The sequence below is a fragment of the Dermacentor variabilis genome, unplaced genomic scaffold (genome assembly GCF_050947875.1).
Source record: "Dermacentor variabilis isolate Ectoservices unplaced genomic scaffold, ASM5094787v1 scaffold_17, whole genome shotgun sequence".
In the NCBI taxonomy this organism is placed as follows: Eukaryota; Metazoa; Arthropoda; class Arachnida; order Ixodida; family Ixodidae; genus Dermacentor; species Dermacentor variabilis.
The window spans coordinates 6,002,778-6,019,741 of NW_027460335.1; the positions used below are offsets into that span (position 1 = coordinate 6,002,778).

The window sequence follows — 16,964 nt, forward strand, 5'->3', positions numbered from 1 at the left end:
GATATTGTAAAGCTTTGCCTCCTGAACAGCCTCAATAAATCTTGCTCACACGAGATGCAACATAGTCTTGCTGCACAGGTTGATTGCCTTTCTTGGGTTGGCTACCCTTTGGCCTCAATTTCAGCCATAGCGGAACAGCTTCTGAAGTGCACAAAACGTGATGAGCGCGCTCGGTCAAGGAACCAGCCGGTTGAAAGGCACAGGTTTGCACTGCTACCGTATGCACATGACGTCTCCCATAGGCTAAAAAAGATTGGGCAACCTGCAGGAATCACAGTCCTTTTCTCAGCCCCGGAAAAGCTGGCAAGGCTCTGTAAGCATGTAAACGCGCCTAACTCGCGTCAGAGTTGTTGCTCTGCCGGGCACAGAAAACGTTTTGCGATGTGTGCAACGAATGTGGTTTACCAAATTCCCGTTTTGAGGCAGTAAATATATTGGACAGACAGGCAGGTGCCTAAATGATCGTTTAAGAGAGCACTATAACAACGTCCATAACACTGTTCAAGGCCACTTGGGCATTCATTGCCGGGACTGCGGCTGCATGCCCCTCTTTGAAGATACGGAAGTTTTAGCGAGACACAGCTCACCCGGTAAATTATTGAAGCTGATTTCACCAGAAAACTGGGTAGTGTGTGCATTAGTGCCCCCTCTATCATGCTGACCCCTAGTTAAATTTTGTATCTCAACAGATAGAAATTGTGATGTTTTTTTTTTCAAGTGACCATGTTTGTACAATGACTTACTGTCAGAACACCCCTTGTGACTGGCTTTCATTTTCTGCGCATGACCCCTCTTGTGTATACACACACGATGTGGCAATGCAATAAAATATTGTTGGAAGTCAGTGCAGTGTGTCTCTCGCAGTCCTTGTCCTTCACGCTGTACGTCATTTTTTATACTGAACAGCGAATATTGATTCAAAATTAGAAAAATATACAGTACACATTTGAGCTGCAAAAATGCAAGTGGTGCAGCAAATGGCCTTTAGCCTTCCAAAAGAAAAAGAAATGTTCACGGTTAATTACGAGGTGCAGGGACTCCATTCTCTGAGCATCTTGACCAATAAATGCAGTGCATGGCATTGCTGGAATCTTGCATCCTGCATTAGCAAAATAAGAAGAGAATCATGAGAATTCAGTCCGTGCAATTACACATGTACTTTGCGGGAAATTTGATAAAGCAACAAGCTCCTCAAAGTAACCAACTTAATTAATGTGACTGGGCAGAATGAACCGCTCAGGCAACTGGGCAAGACAAGTGAAAGGTAGGAGAAATTTCTATTTTTCAAATTAAGGAATTGCATGTTACTGTGAATGCTAAACTACTATGTCATTGTGAATACGAGGCACATACAGCAGCAAAAACAAAAATTTACAGTAGCCTTTCCCCATAGAAAATAAGAGTGAATCAAATTTAAAGACTACCAATGACATCTCTCAACAACACACATTTGTCCAAGAGTGTGTATGTGACCTTAATACAAAATTGACATTATGAAATCTGCAATATATCTGCATTACACTTTATAAGTACTGCAGCTGAGAAGCTTACGGGATATGGCACATTAAGAGTGAAATGCACAAGGCATTAAAAAATGACTGTTTTTACACATTATTACACTAGGAGACAAATAGTACTGTTTTACAGAGAGTGCACAAAAAATGACAATGAGGGAATCCCCACTGGCATTCTCATTTGCCCTGCAATACATGCATCCAGCCCAACAATCTCCAACTCTTCAATGCAGTTTATTAGACCCTTTCTGTATCCTAAAACTTATGTATTTCTTATTTACTGATTTAGTAAGAATTAGCATTTTGGCATACTTTCCTCGAAAATTTAGCATGTGTTGTCAACTATTTTCCTTAGAGCACACCCCCTTCTTTCAATGGGTTAGCTTGGCAATGCACTGACTAGTATTCCCTTATTTAAACTTACAATCCTTCGTCATGCTCCCACTTCATGCTCTAAACTGTGATGCCCCTCCTACGCAGTTTATGTTAATCTGCGACTATTTACATGGTCCTTCTTCCTGTAGCCTCTCAACTAGAGCCTGAAATTTCTTGTCTCCTAGAACAATCGACTTTCTTGCCCAAAACATACTGCATGGTTACCCCTCATAGGGGGGGGGAGGTACTGTATATAAGTTTTCACATATTCAATGAACCTCAGAGACACAACCATTTCTCATCCTGTGTTGCCACTACCCGCATGAGTCACAATGGTTGTAAATTGGCTACCTGCTCTCTCTCGCTTAAAAGTACATTTTGCCATGTGGAAAATGACCACAAGCATCACATTTCATTGAATGAGTGCTCCTGTGCATGTTTTTTTCGTCTTTTAATGGCTAGGTTCAACATGGTCAAGTTGTCTGAAAACTGTCTAGCCTCAACCAATACTTTGTGTAGTTTCCAAATTATGAAACATTCATTTTTGAAGACTTGTCCCAAATTAAGCAAGAGACATTTTCATGATGCAAACGAGGAAGGGTTGTGCTTAGAGACAATGATAGCCCTGCTATATCCTGCAAAACTGTGTGAAATGAAATATGCTTGCAATTTTCATGAGCAGCTAGTTCAGTACAATTAGGCACATTGCCTGCGGAAACGTTTTTTTAACGCTCCCGAGAGGTCCTGGTTTCTTGTAATTTCTTCAAATCCCTTGCAGTCTAGATTGCAATCCGGTGCATTTTGATTTTGACATTGTGTTCAAAATAAAAACAGCTGAAATTTAAAGTTTTGATAATTATATGGGAATAAATTAAAGGTAGAAGAGTGTAATGCAATCAGCAAATAACAAGCTCATTGCAGAGAGTAAACAAATATTCCTTTCCTGCAAATAAATTGGTAGCAGGAAGGTCATACGACATTAGCAGTGAATGCACAATAAAGAATATGATGCTACAATGCCTCGGCATTCTGTGAATATTCTTGCGCAAAGAAAATCCTCATTATGAAAGACCATCAAGAAAATGCAAATGTATACTTTGGATCAGCAGTCATACCTGCAGTATGCACTGTACCATCGGCAATATTTACAACCACACACAACTGCACATGATATCAAGCTTAGGCGGCCAAGGAGCCCGAGTTTTAAATTATAACTTCACTTATTATATTACACTACCCACCTATATCTACTTACAATGTTGTCTTCTCAACCGCTTTCAAGAAGACATTAACCATCTGTCTGAAGGCGAACGCAAATGGCTTGCTCTTGATGGGGGGTGCCAAGGCTGGGCATTGTGAAATTGCTGCTACCATCTGCATGACCTGCGAGAAACGACGCTCTATGTACGAGATAAACAAATGCTATTGGAACAAAAGACAAGATCATTGGCAATGAGCCTCGTTTTGGTTTGCACGAGAAATACCAAGAATATGGACTTTGTGCTGCTTGCTGAAGAAGAAGTAAGCCTCCTTCCAGATGTTGCAGTCATGCATTAAGATTGCCACATAGCTGCATGCTTGTATGCTCATATGCTGCTGTCACCACTATGCCAGCATGCTTTGAAGTTTATTATTTCAAGTAAAATTGATTGTGTTTTCTTGCCAACTCTTGGCAAACAGACCAGCAATGAAGTAGCTCACTTACACACATACTCCCTTTTGAGGAGCGAATTCACACACACACACGCACACAACACACACATGCCTCTACCACACGAGCAGCTTCCTACGCTTGACACACATACATTTTTTTTATCCTGTGTCACTCCTAGTGCTAAGGCATAAAAAAATTCTTTGTGTTGCCAACCACAAACTCCACAACCTACACCTCCAGCTTAAACACTTTCTCGAGAGCCAGGACAAGCCTTCTAGCTTCCCCGGTGCTCCAAACTGTAGTTACGAACTTTAATAGGGCTATAGGCGACAGCTCTCGAAGGGCATGCAAACTACCCGGAGACCTAAAGCTTGTATATGATACCTCTAAAGCACAACACTTCAAATTTTCAAAATTCATTAAAACTCCTGAAGACAATTGCTATATACGTTGAACGTCTTGAATAACCTGCCACTAACAATTTCAGCGGTTGTCTGCATCAACAGAAATGTGGGCTAATGGGAAATTCACGTCTTTAAGATCGGAATTAGTGTAATGGCGAAACACACTACCAGATTTCTTAATCATTTATTTATGCTCTGGATGTAACGTTCCTTTTACAATAACAATCAAGGATATCGATTCATCAGGGCATGGGAGGAAAAAGGGGGAAGCGTATACCTGGCGCCTTCCCACTGGTCCTCCCGAGAAACGGCGCCTCATACAGCAGTTGTCCAGGGTGGCTTGAAACCAAACTCGGCTTTCAGGCGGCAACACTCGCTGCATCAAATCGGAAGAGTTTTATTGCGAGTAAAACTCTACCGGCCTTACGCAACACATACGCACGCACACAAAACGCCCTCGCACGCACAAACAAGTATACGCACTCTCAAAGCGCAGATACAAAAGCGCGCACGCGCACATTGATGAACACAAACAAGCACACATACATGCAGGCAGACACGCTAACACGTGCACGCACACACAGCGACCCACAGACAACACACTCACAAAACACGCACTAGACACGCGCAAACACGCCGGCCCATACAAACCGGCATGTACTGTACGCGCGCGCGCGCGCGCACGCACGAGCGCGCGCACACACACACACACACAGCGAGCCGAGCGCACGCACGCATACACACGCACGCACACACAAAGCGAGCTGAGCTGAGCGCACACACGCACGCACACACACAAATCGAGCCGAGCGCGAGCACGCGCACACGCACAGACAAAGCGAGCCGAAAACATGCTGAAGGCGTCCGGCAAGCAGCAACAGCAGCACGCGACCGCATCAGGGAGAACCAATACCGCGCCGGTTCTTTCGGAAGGTGGCAAAGCCAGTCGTCCTTTTTCTACGCGACGCAAAAGTGGTCGACCACATTTAACTGAAGTGCGAACGACCGTATTACAAGCAGCCGCGCTGAACGCACAACAGAATCGCATCAATGAACGCTCAAGCGCTGAGAAACAAAGCGTAACTATGCAGGCGCACCACGCCCGATGTAGATTTGAGAAACATTAGTCACACGGGACGCGATCGAGGTAGTTAACTTGCACTAGTAGGAGTGCAGCTGCTCTTGCTCTTACCTTAGTGAATTATGCTACGAGATCACAGTGAAATATTTCTAAAGCGAACAAAACAAATACCAAATAAACGGGCACTTGCCTGAAAATTTCCATCACGCCAGTACTACCGACCGGGCACGTTGCAACTTCTCGTTTCAGCCTTCGTGGATCCATCTTCCAGTGCGTACGAACGCTTTGCTTTGAAGTGGGGCACGAGTAATACACAAAGCAAGGGCCACATCTTTTTCTACCCCGCGCGCAAAACTAATCACGTTTAAAATTATTTCGCACAGCGCGAGACGCGAACGCATGCGAAAACGAGCATGATGGCGCAGCCTCCGCCTTCCCGTCCTGCCGCGCGCCGAAGTGATGGTACAGCGTCGTCCGTCACTTCCGGTCGCTTTTCATTGGGCATGGGGCGGCCGCGCAAATTGAACGCTTATTCTGACAGGTTTGCTTGCTCGCATGGCCGCCTGTTTGCTGCTGCTTCGTTGTGGTCTCTAACTAGAGCGGTGAGGCGGGTAGTTGCTACTACGTTTCGTGCCGAGCATATTATTTTGGGGTGGGGGGCGCAGTCTGTGCTGCATCACTGAGGGTACAGTACACAAATCGGGACCGTGAGCGAGACGATCGGTGCTCATCTGCTGGTGCGATTAGATTATTCGCTGCGTCCGAACGAAGCAACCTTGCGAGGTCACAGCGTAGTTTCAGCGATATCCTGGCTCGATAAAGACGCTCACATCTTGGTCGTGCGACAGCGACGCGTAAAAATTCATGAGGAGACTGAAGACAGCGTTTGCAAGCGCGTATGCTCTGGATAAGAAATTACAGCTTTGACGACACCAGCCCTTAATATATAGGCTCAGCTTTACAAACTGTATTTGAGGATGCACTTAGAAAGCAGATCAGTAGCTTAGTAAACCTCTGAATAAATTAGGCAAGGTACGTGGAAATTCGGGTTTGAGAACTTCCAACATGATCTCGCCTCTATAAGTCTTCTTTGTGGATTCACCATGCAAATTGTACGTTGATGCCATTGTACAGCAGAGGCTCGTCTAACAGCACGTCCCTGTTTGTTCAGCAATGTATCCAAACAGCTTCTTCCATTTCACCACTTTTTGTTGGGCTATTAAGGGCACCGACATATTAGTGCAGAATTGTGCAAGTTGCTCTCGTGTTTTCGCTCTGCTACTGCAGTTTTTCTAGAAGTGTTTAATTGCATGTTAATATTCCTGTGAGCACGAAAAATAATGATAATTAAATTGTAAGTGAAAGGGCGTTATTTTTCTGGATGACACATTTTTGTAGTGGCCGTCATGCCAGTAACATCAGAATCCTTGAAAAAATATCGACAGTCACTTAGGAATGCGAAAACTTAATCCCTTCACGCAACTACCCTTGCAATTGTCACGTGACCATGATACGTTAGTTCATACATTGTCACGTGTTCTTCACAATTCTACCTTAATCTCCCGTAATCCACCGTGCTATAGTTTGTACGAACCTTAATGCAATTTATTCCACCCTTGTTCACATTATTTCACATTATTTACCCATAATTGCTCATAATTAGCGTTGTTGTATTTACTACCTTCTGTATCACTACTGACGTAATACAAGACGGTGATGACGTCACATTTTATTTATTTATTATACATACACTCAATGCCTAGTAGGCACAACAGAAAGAAGTGGTGAAAACATGCAATATTTGCAGTGCAAGGCAAGAATAAAAAATCAAACTGTAAGATAATTTAAACGGCGACCTTGAATTAGTGGTGTCACAAATTGAGACTGTGGAGGCGGGAAGGAGGTTGCATTGAGTGGCTGTTCTTGGCAAAAAGGAAGAATGGCACATCAATTTTGTGTTGATGGTCGATGCGAGACGAGAACTTGGTGTGGTGTAAAGATTTTCTTTACGAGAAGGGTTAAATTAGCATATTCTATGAAAAAGACAGAGACGAAAGTATTTGCGACGTAACCAAAGGTCAGGTTCACCTAGTGTTCTTTTCATGGACGTGACGCTAGAATGACGTGAATAATTTGAGAGAATAAAACGGGTGGCGCGGTTCTGAATGATTTCTGATTGCTTTCAAGGGAAATGACAAGATTTGCATGAGCAGGGTCCCGTGTGGATTGTTGTTGCGGAGAACGCCAGCTTTCCTACCTGAAATGCCATGAAATGCTTTCGCATTAAAAATGCAAAAATTGGAGTACGCTTAAGCTTCGCCTTCAAGAGTGGAACGCCACAGCGTTCCCGTCGACCCGCCAAGGGGTCTAAGACAATGGGCTACGGCGCAGCGACTACGCGCCCCGCATCGGACGCGGTGAGCGTCGAGCAACGCAGCGTTCGGCGCGACAACGAAATGTGCGCCTGAGCAAGCGACGCACGCCTGAGCCTTAGAAACAGCTCGTTTCTAAGGCAACACCGCGTTCACTAGAGGCGCTTTTGTACCGCTTTGAAGCATCGAACTCGTGGCTCAGTGGTAACGTCTCCGTCTCACACTCCGGAGACCCTGGTTCGATTCCCACCTAGCCCATCTTGGAAGTTGCTTTTTATTTATGAAGTGCGCACTGCCGTGATTTATCGCTCACGGCCAACGCCGCGGACGCCGACACCGACGCCGACGACACCGGCTTTTCTGCGACACGAGCTCCTTAACGCTATCGCGTTAATACATACACACATTGCTCAAAGCGTGGACGTGTACACGTGACCCAGATTTATGCATCAGTGCGTTCAACACCCTTCAGGCGTCGATTTAACACCCTTCTTCGAGCAAAGTCACACCTTATGAGTGGTATACACCCTTGTGATAGGGTGTTTTGGCCGAAAAGGGTGCTAAAAGGGTGTGGACGTGGGTGTAAATGCAGAAAGCACCCTTATTAGCACCCATAAGGGTGTAAAAATGTTTAGTGTGTAGAAGACATTTCGTTGTGAAGGCGTTCGTTGTAGAGGCGCTCGACTGTATATGGTGCTGGTCTACACATACACGGGACGGCAGTTGTGCAAGACAGCCGCCAATATCCAGCACCCGACGCATACCTCGATTTGTCCTACATGGATTACAGTTCTGCGCTACACCCGAGGCAGGAATTGTGCAAGACAGTATCCAGCACATGATACACAGCCAGCGCGACATACTCAGCGGGCCAAGTCGTATGATCGACAACGCATCTGCAGCCAGCGCACGAAAAGTGGGCAGTAGAGGCAAAGAAAGCTTCGCTTTAAATAATGATAAAGCAAGAGGCATACCGTAAGTATCTTCCCTAGAATATGAGGTGGGGTTGAGATTCAAGAACTGTCGCACTACTTGAATTATCATTACTGCTACGTCTGAAAACGTATTCACTACAGAAAAGGAAAGCAAGGAGCAGGCTCTCAACTGCCAGCGAAAGCAGCACAACGGCTTCCTGTACTATTGCATGAGAGAGTGGTCAGAAACACAGAAATGGAAGATGGGCGCTAGCCCGAACATCGCATAAAAAGATATGCAGAATTGTTGAAGGGAGAAAAAGAAAAAGTAAATAACACTTGCTTGTCGCGAAATCGAGACGTCGCCCCGCCGTTCAGTAACAATATGGCTCATCAGAGGCTTCCGCGCCAATGAACAGAAGCCTAACAGGCTTTGATTGAATAGGGACTAGAGTCTGAAGCCCCGCATATACACACCGAAGGAAGAGCCATTTCAATACGGGATCTTCCTCAATTTACTTGGGCAGAGGGTCGGTTCATTGCACCGTCATCCTGCAGAATGGCTTCCTGCACACAGATACAACCCGAGCAGACGCGAAGAGGATTGAAATGTTTTTATTTCTTGTTCATCGCATTGTTTTAGGACGGCCTGCCGTATATAACGAATTTCTTTCGGCTTCATTTGCGCCCGCGCCCGCTGCCCGTGATCCAACGAGCTCGTTTTCCGTTCTTAACGTCTCTGGCTTCGGGGCACGTCGACGGCGCCGAAAATAAATTGGCGCTCGTTACACGAGCACGCCGCCGCCAGTTGCTCTCTGTAACGAGATTTCTGCCCTTAGGGTCACGGTGCTTTGGCTCACGCTGAAGCATCGGGAAGAGTAAAGAAAGGAATAAGAGTGATCGGAAAGCGGGAGAGGAAGAGAGAATACACCCAGCGTCTTTGTTACATTTTCCATCTGCAGCACAAGAACGCAGAACAAGAGGTAGGAAAGATACTAGCTCAAACGGAAAGAAAGGAAGATGACGTTTAATGGAATCTCAATCAGAGCTCGGAACAGCGCTTTCAAAATAGTCGACGCTCTGATTTGCAGCGGTCGCGGCACACGACGGGTTTGATGTCGTTCGCTGCTGCAGCGTTCTGCGGAGCCTTGCGTCCAGAATGAACGGAATTGGAATATTTCCTGCCGTTTATTCGTCAACTCCCCAACCCCGCCATAAATTTTATGAATAATAAAAAGGACGGTAGAGCGAGAAGATAGCAATGTACGGTGTTGAGCAAAATGGCACGTAGCTGTTAAGCTACACAGACAGACCAAATGGGCGGGAAAGAAACAAGTTCGCAACCAATATTATTTCCGGAAATCGATTGCATACACTGGGTGTATGCGTGTTCGATTACTCGGTAAGAAACCTGAGAACACCTATTGGTATTATTTAAATGATATTGCGCGACACTAAAAAACGACACGGACGTGAGAGAAGACGACACACCAAGCGCAAACTTTCAACTTGGAATATTAGTTGTAATAATAGTTAATAATAATAGTTAATAGTTAGTAATAATAATAATATTAGTTAGTAATAATAGTTGAAAGATTGCGCTTGGTGTGCCGTCTTCTCTCACATCCGCGTCGTTTTTTAGTGTCGCGCAATATCATTTAAGTAATGGAATACCAACTTGCCCGGAATGCTGATCTCATTACCTAATGGTATTCCCTCACTGCAGGTGAATTACCAGGTCAAGCGGACCTCATTTGCAATAAAAATCAGAACAATTATTTCACTAATCATATATTTACAACCGTTCACTTCATTATCAAGCTAACAGTCCATGTTTATATAAGAAAAGCAGGAAAAAAGCATCATAAATGTATAGTTGCACGTTTCAGCATTTCATAATGACCCTGCAAATTGAAGTAACCGCGCCAATTTATTCGTTCCGGTTTACCTCGTTAGCACACGGGACCTCGAGGTGTTGCTCGCGATCCACTCCTCCTCTAGCGTACTAGGCTGCCGTCAGTGGTTTCGTGAATGGAATAATTTATGAATGAATGTGGCTGTCACTTTTTCTTGCAAGCGTACTCTGTAAACTCTACCCGTCGCGTGTTATACAGGTTAACGATTTGCCGAATGGGAATTTCGAGTTTGGCGCTCTTCCCGTTCATATCCTTTTATTTGCGACGAACGCTTGCGACACCCATCTCGACAAACGAACACGAGCCCGAGAACGCGGAAAGCCCGCAAAGGGAAGTCCTGTCGATTTAGAAACACATGCACAACTAAGCAGGCTGTCCCACGTAACTTGAGCCAAACCTTAAAAATATGTAAATACATGCACGTGGCTGGACCGAACCAAAGTAAAGTCGTTTGCCGTCGCTTGGAGATACCCAGACTATTTTTTCCCGTTCTGTCGAATTATATTATCAGTCATAATTAATCATACCTTCTTAAGTACTATAGTTAGACGAAAAGTGTCAAGAGAGAATTGTTGAGCAACATGAAAAACCCGATACAGCTTTCTGTTGCCCAACACGTGCTACCTAAAAGTGTTTTCTCCGAGCGTGAAAGAAGCCCGCGAACACACGCAAAGCGCCTCGAGTGGCCAGTCGCACGACAATTTTGCGTGTATTCGCGGCAAAGTTTCGTCATTCTCTCGCGCCTTCTCGTCTACAGCGCCGTGTTCGTCTCATACCGCGATGTGTGAAATTGGCCAACCTTGTACGCGTGTGAGGTGACGTAACCAAAATTAATCCTACACCATCCATCGTGGGGGCCTTATTAGCCGTGGATGCAGCTTTAGGCCCAACGACACAGCACGTGTTATAATCGTAACTGTCGCCTGCAGTCGCTGGCGAGCGTTGCCGAAGCACTGCGGCTTCGTCCAATTAAGCCCTGGGCTCCCTGGGTGGTGGAGCCGGGAAACAGGTTGCTATATGGGCCCGTTTTCTTTCTTGTTTTATTCTTACTTTGCTTTATAGGGAAGTTACAGCGTCTGTTAAGCCTCCAGTATCGCATTAAAGAAAAGGTGGGTCTTCGCAACTTCAGGATACGTGAAGCGGCGATAGCGTAGTCTAATGGAAGTCTAATAAAGAAGCGACAGCGCAAAGGACGACGACAAATGAAGTGAGACCTACAAACTCGTAAGCCACTTCAGGAAACTTTCGAACTTGTCTCTACCTTCTCTTTTCTTTTTTTTCCAACATTAAACATCACTTCCTAAACGGAATTTCCTGATCAGCTCTCCTAAACCCATAAGCCGCTTGAAAGGGCTTCCGAATTTCTGTTTCTTTCTTTTTTACTAAGAATAAAGTTTGCTTTTGTGAGGTGCCGTACAAGTACTGGACTCGTGAACGCCAGGCTGTCTCACAAAGCGATAACGAAGGCACTCTGGCGCAATGTGGGAAGTCTACGAACCGTCCGAAGCACCGCCATAATGCTTTCGCTGTGCCGCTCTAACTTCTGATTGATCCTGAGCAGTATAATTCCGTGCAGTGTACCGAGCCACCCACGGCTGAGGCTGGGCCCCCGAGCTAACAGAATGCCACGTAACGCCTGTATCGTCCTTCCATTTACTAATACGTCTACGTACTCGGAATCATTCTTACGGCGTGTTCGGCATTCTGTCCCCTCTTTCTCAGACCCACTGCGGCAGTTGAGTGGTTGCGCTTTTGTGCTGCTGGACACAAAGACGCGTGTTCGTATCGCGACCGCGGCGGGCGCATTCCGATGGAGCCTAGCCTCCTGTATGTTATCGACTTGCCGGAATACCTACGAACCAACGAGAAGCGACCGTCGTTGCAACTACTGTGGTGGCGCCATTTACTTCTCGAGCGTTCTTTGTACAATTTTGGTGCTCGCTGCTGAGTATATGTGTGTGTGTACAGCGATGCTGGAGCGCACGTTAGACCAGTCCCACCACCCCAACTGACCTTGGACGGCGCTACACAAGCACCACCACTAGAGTGTGTCCTCCTTCTGCGGCGTCCGCCATTCGCGTGCCCAACGCCGTAGTAGACGCTGCGGTTGTCTCCGCCCTGCACGGAGCGACGGGCGAGGAGGACATCGAGGCGCCCCAACCACCACCACAAGCGACGTACTTCACGCGCGCCCGCACGTGTGCGGAAGTGCGGCGTACATCGTTATTCTTCTAGGCCGTCCGCGAAGCGCAAGTACCTTATTGAACTAAATTCATGTTTAGAAGTAAATTGCGTTTAAAATTCAATTGCGTCAGAAAATTCGCAAAGTACGAATCGCGCAGAACCTGCAGACATGATAGCATCGCAGTGCAATTCGTTTATACGAGAAAAAATAATTCTGACTTCTGTTACTCGGAAACTGAAACACAAAGCCCCTTTTCCAGCCAATGCTCTTTCTGTCTCTCTTTCTTTCTTTTTTTATCCCGACCAACCAGAGGCAGCAGCTTCTCTGTGAAAAAAAATTTAAAAAAGCGTAGGTATTAATAAAAGCATGGTCGCGATGAGTGAAATATAAATTTTTTGCTGATAGTTGCTTTTCAAAGTGAAATGATCTTCCGCTTCTGCTATCGCCACACGTGAGCACTGTTATTTCTCGTTGTGCGTGACAGGGCACTGGCAAGGTTTGCCGTTACCCTGCCCGAAATATAAAGGCTTTCACCCCAGGTAATGTGGCACCTCCATGGACGATGGCAGCTCTTCGGCGGTATGGCAGGCACAGAGTGCACGTATGCATACGTGCACGTATGCTACGCATATAAGCGAGTGCACGTATGCACGAGTGCACGTATGCTACGCATATAAGCGGGAGCGCGCGTGCCTTGGGCTAATGTCAAGGAACTCCACCCGGCAAAATATTGCTCCGGAGCTCTCAAATATACAGCATCTCTCGTAGCGCTTGTGCTGCTTTTAGTTGTTATAAATAAATAAATAAATAAATAAATAAATAAATAAATAAATAAATAAGCCCTTTTTAACTCTGGGTTGGGTTTGAGAACTGCATGTTTCAACCTAAACGTATTTCACCATGAAATCATACTCATCAGCATCATCATCATCATCATCATCATCATCATTATCAGCCTATTTTATGTCCACTACAGGACGAAGGCCTCTCCCTGCGATCTGCAATTACCCTGTCCTGCGCCAATCAATTCCGACTAGCGCCAGCGAATATCCCAATTTCATCGCCCCACCTATTCTTCTGCCGTCCTTGACTGCGCTTCCCTTCTCTTGGTACACGTTCTGTAACCCTAATGGTCCGACGGTTATCTAACCTGCGCATTACATGACCTGCCCAGTTGCATTTTTTTCTATTAATGTCTATTAAAATAGCGGCTATACCCGTTCGCTCTCTGATCCAAACCACTCTCTTTCTGTCTCTTAATGTCACACCTAATATTCTTCGTTCGATGGCTCTATGCGCGGTCCTTAACTTGTTCTCGAGCTTCTTTGTCAGTATCCACGTCTCTGCCCCACATGTCAGCACAGGTAAAATGCACTGACTGTGTACCTTCCTTTTCAATGATAACGGTAAGCTTCCTGTCAGGAGCTCACGATGTCTGCCGTATGCGATCCAACCCATTCTTATTCTTCTGTGAATTTCCTTCTCATGGTCAGGGTTCCCTGTGATTAGTTGACCTAGGCAAAACGTACTCCTTCACAGACAATATAGGCTGACTGACGATCCTTAACTCTTGTTCCCTTGCCCGGCTATTGATCATTATCTTTGCGTCCTGCATATCAATCTTCAACCCCACTCTTACACTCTCTCTGTTAAGGTCTTCAGTCATTTGTTGTAACCCATCTGCAGTGCTGCTGAATAGAACAATGTCATCTGTAAACCGAAGGTTGCTGCGATATTCACCGTCAATCCTTATTCCTAAGCCTTCCCAGTTTAGTAGCTTGAATACTTCTTCCAAGCACGCAGTGAATAGGATTGTAGAAATTGTGTCGCCTTGTTTGACCCCTTTCTTCATAGGTATCTTCCTACTTGTGTAGAATTAAGGTAGCTGTGGAATCTCTGTAGATATTTTCCATGATATTTTAAATCATATTGAAACACACTTTATAGCTGAAGACGAACCGGAAGAGAAACGCGTTGAATGCGATTCCCAGGCGATATTCCGACACTAAAAGCGTCGGACGACTTTGTTGAGAGAGCAGAGCCTTAGCTTCACTCGCGTCGAGCAGAAGTCCCGTTCTTGCGATGTTGGCGAGAAATTCTAGTAACGATGACGCTCGTGGTTCTCGATTACGTTCCGCATGCGGCTGTCTCTCACCATATATGTAAATCACGTGTTCTGGCGCACAGAATGACCGCTCCTCCTGAATATTCGTTCGAATATTGTCCCTAGGAGGCTGCGATCTGCTTTTGCGCCTAAACTCTTCCTTCAGCGTTCACCTTTCAATACTACGCCGCATCGTGCACGACCGCTCACAGGCTGCAAGAATTTCACGCGCGCTCGTAGATTTCTCGCCACTGCGCCGATCTGGTGGTGGCATTTCTCGCTGAAGTGGAGCATATAGTGGCAGGGAAAACTGGGAAGCAAACCTTGACTGTTCCACGAGTCGGTAAAGGTCCGTTTCTCTAAAAACGGTGCTACAGAAACGGCGTTTGTGCTCGTAGTGTCATTCCTTGTTCCTGTTTTTTTTTTCTTTCTGCGGCGCTGTTTCGAAGAAATTGGGAAGCCTGAGAACGAGATTGTGCGATAAGTGTATAGGCTAGCCAAGACAGCAAGTACACCACGAGCAGTACTGCAAGGAAGGGTGTATAAGCGTGCAGTTTCCCGCAAAAATTATTATGACGTTGCTTTTCGCGCCGTCGTCTACAGGAGCAGCAAATACGACGGCGCAGCCTGTGTATACGGATGACAGATGTCAGTGAGTAAATTTCAGTAAACTTGATCCTTCTCACTCAGAGCAGCATTCCGACTTTTAAAATTGATGATTTTCACGCAAAATATTACCCTACAAGTGCCACATTTCGACACGATTATTTGTCTTATCGACTTCTTGCGTTTCGAAAAATAGTATTGCTCTGAAATTTAGAAAGACGGGGCGTAACTAACGACGCCACAAGAACAGCTGAAGCCGTAAGCAAGAAAACTGGACAAATTCGCGCACTACCCGACATTCCGATGGTTGATGAACGATCGCAGCGGTGCTGTTCGCTCTGGTAACCTTTGTGGGAAGCTCCATTCTCTCGGCTTCCGAAGGTAAAAAAAAGAAGCATAGAAAGCCGAGACGGGCAGAAATAAAGCGCACCACAAAGTGTTGGCTAACAACTCGAGAGGCTTTTATGGCGATGAGAGCAATAAAATAGCATTAACACGGGGGGGGGGGGGGGGGGGGTGGGGGGGGGGCGGTCCGCCGTGTTTGCCGTCGCAAGCCACGTTGGACCAACTATAGCCCAGCCTCGCACGTTGCCGCAATCTACGCTCTGAGCTTTACCGCCGCTGCGCCGTTCTGGCGGTGGCAGTTCTCGCTGGAGCGGAACACATATCGCCGAGGGAAATTGGGGAGACGCGCAGCGTAAGGAAGGTGTGCCAAGTTTTAGGCGGCCCGGGGCCGCACGTGGTATAAGGCGAGCCAGGAGGGGGGTGTTCAAGGGGGCGAAGAGCCGGGAGCCGTCAAGGTAGCATACGGGTCGAAAATAGATATATGTGCACGCGCGCGGGTCTAGGCGGCGGTGTCTCGGGCGCTTTCCGGGTGAACGGACGGTCGCGCCCGGGATCCAATTAGCGGGCGCGTCACGTTCCTCCGGCCGCGGGGTCTCTTCGGCGGGGCTTCGTTATAGAGAGTTTCGTTCGTTGCTGCGCTCTCTCACACTCTCTCCCTCTGTTCCCGACACAATGTTACCCGTGACATGACCTGCCGTTGAACGTCGTTATTGCTGTTCACGAGAGCTATTCCTTCCCTCGAAGCCTCTCGAAGTACTTTAATGAAGTCGAGGGAAAACACCACGGAAATTCGAGGAGATGAGCAAAACGAGAACAAGGTAAAAGCGGGAGCCAACGTCCACTTGCTAACGTTCACTTCTCCACAAGTCCACTTGTCGAAACGTTGGCTCCCGCTTTCACCTTGTTCCCGTTTTTATGAAGCCAAGGAGACCGTGCGTTTCTCGGGCAACGACCTCTGTCGGACATCACAGTGATAGAGTCCGAGCTTCTAGTTCCTTTGGAAACCACATTTAAATGGCTTCGCTTGCTCTCTTGTCATTTTGTATGCTCTCACTACTGTTAGTAGCGAAGGGATGCGGAAATGATGCGAAATACGTTCTACCTCTGAATGAATAGCATGCCAATTCTGCTATAGAATCTGCCAAGTCTCCGTGACAGTGCAGTGACGCGAGCGTTAGCTTTGAAATTCACGCCACCGGTGGGGGTAAGTTCAAGTGGTGAAAGAAGCAGACATAGCCCACGCTACATTGCCGTCTAACGGTTTTTCTATAAGGCTGTGCAATTAGGTTCATTAAATGCACAGAGAGCTGAGCTGGCACATGGATCCATGTCATAGCCCATCTGCCAAGGTCATAAAACGCAGGAAGCAGTTCGCGTTTCTTCATTCATATTTTTCTATTCTTATCTTTCTAGGTTTGCCGTCCCTTTCCCTATGCAGAATAGCTCGATTTACTTCATAATATCCTAAATGTTAGTAACCCGCCGCAGTTGCTT

General features: G+C 46.3%; 1 protein-coding gene across 3 annotated transcripts; it reads right to left on the bottom strand.

The window, feature by feature from the left end:
- Window positions 1-839: 839 nt before the first annotated feature.
- On the bottom strand, window positions 840-5,491 carry LOC142568127 (uncharacterized). 3 transcript variants are annotated; one of them, XR_012825364.1, is made up of 4 exons: window positions 5,219-5,491; window positions 4,225-4,323; window positions 3,131-3,272; window positions 840-1,099 (listed from the first exon to the last, which is right to left on the bottom strand). XR_012825364.1 is itself a non-coding variant. In XM_075678197.1 (4 exons), exons 2-4 carry the CDS (start codon window positions 4,264-4,266, stop codon window positions 1,018-1,020), a joined length of 252 nt encoding a protein of 83 aa, XP_075534312.1. In that variant the 5' UTR covers window positions 4,267-4,323; window positions 5,219-5,490; the 3' UTR covers window positions 840-1,017. The 3 variants fall into 3 exon arrangements, 2 of the variants coding, with proteins under 2 accessions (XP_075534312.1, XP_075534311.1); XM_075678197.1 differs by having other exon boundaries at window positions 3,145-3,272; window positions 5,219-5,490; XM_075678196.1 differs by lacking the exon at window positions 5,219-5,491 and having other exon boundaries at window positions 3,145-3,272; window positions 4,225-5,122.
- Between the last annotated feature and the right edge of the window lie 11,473 nt (window positions 5,492-16,964).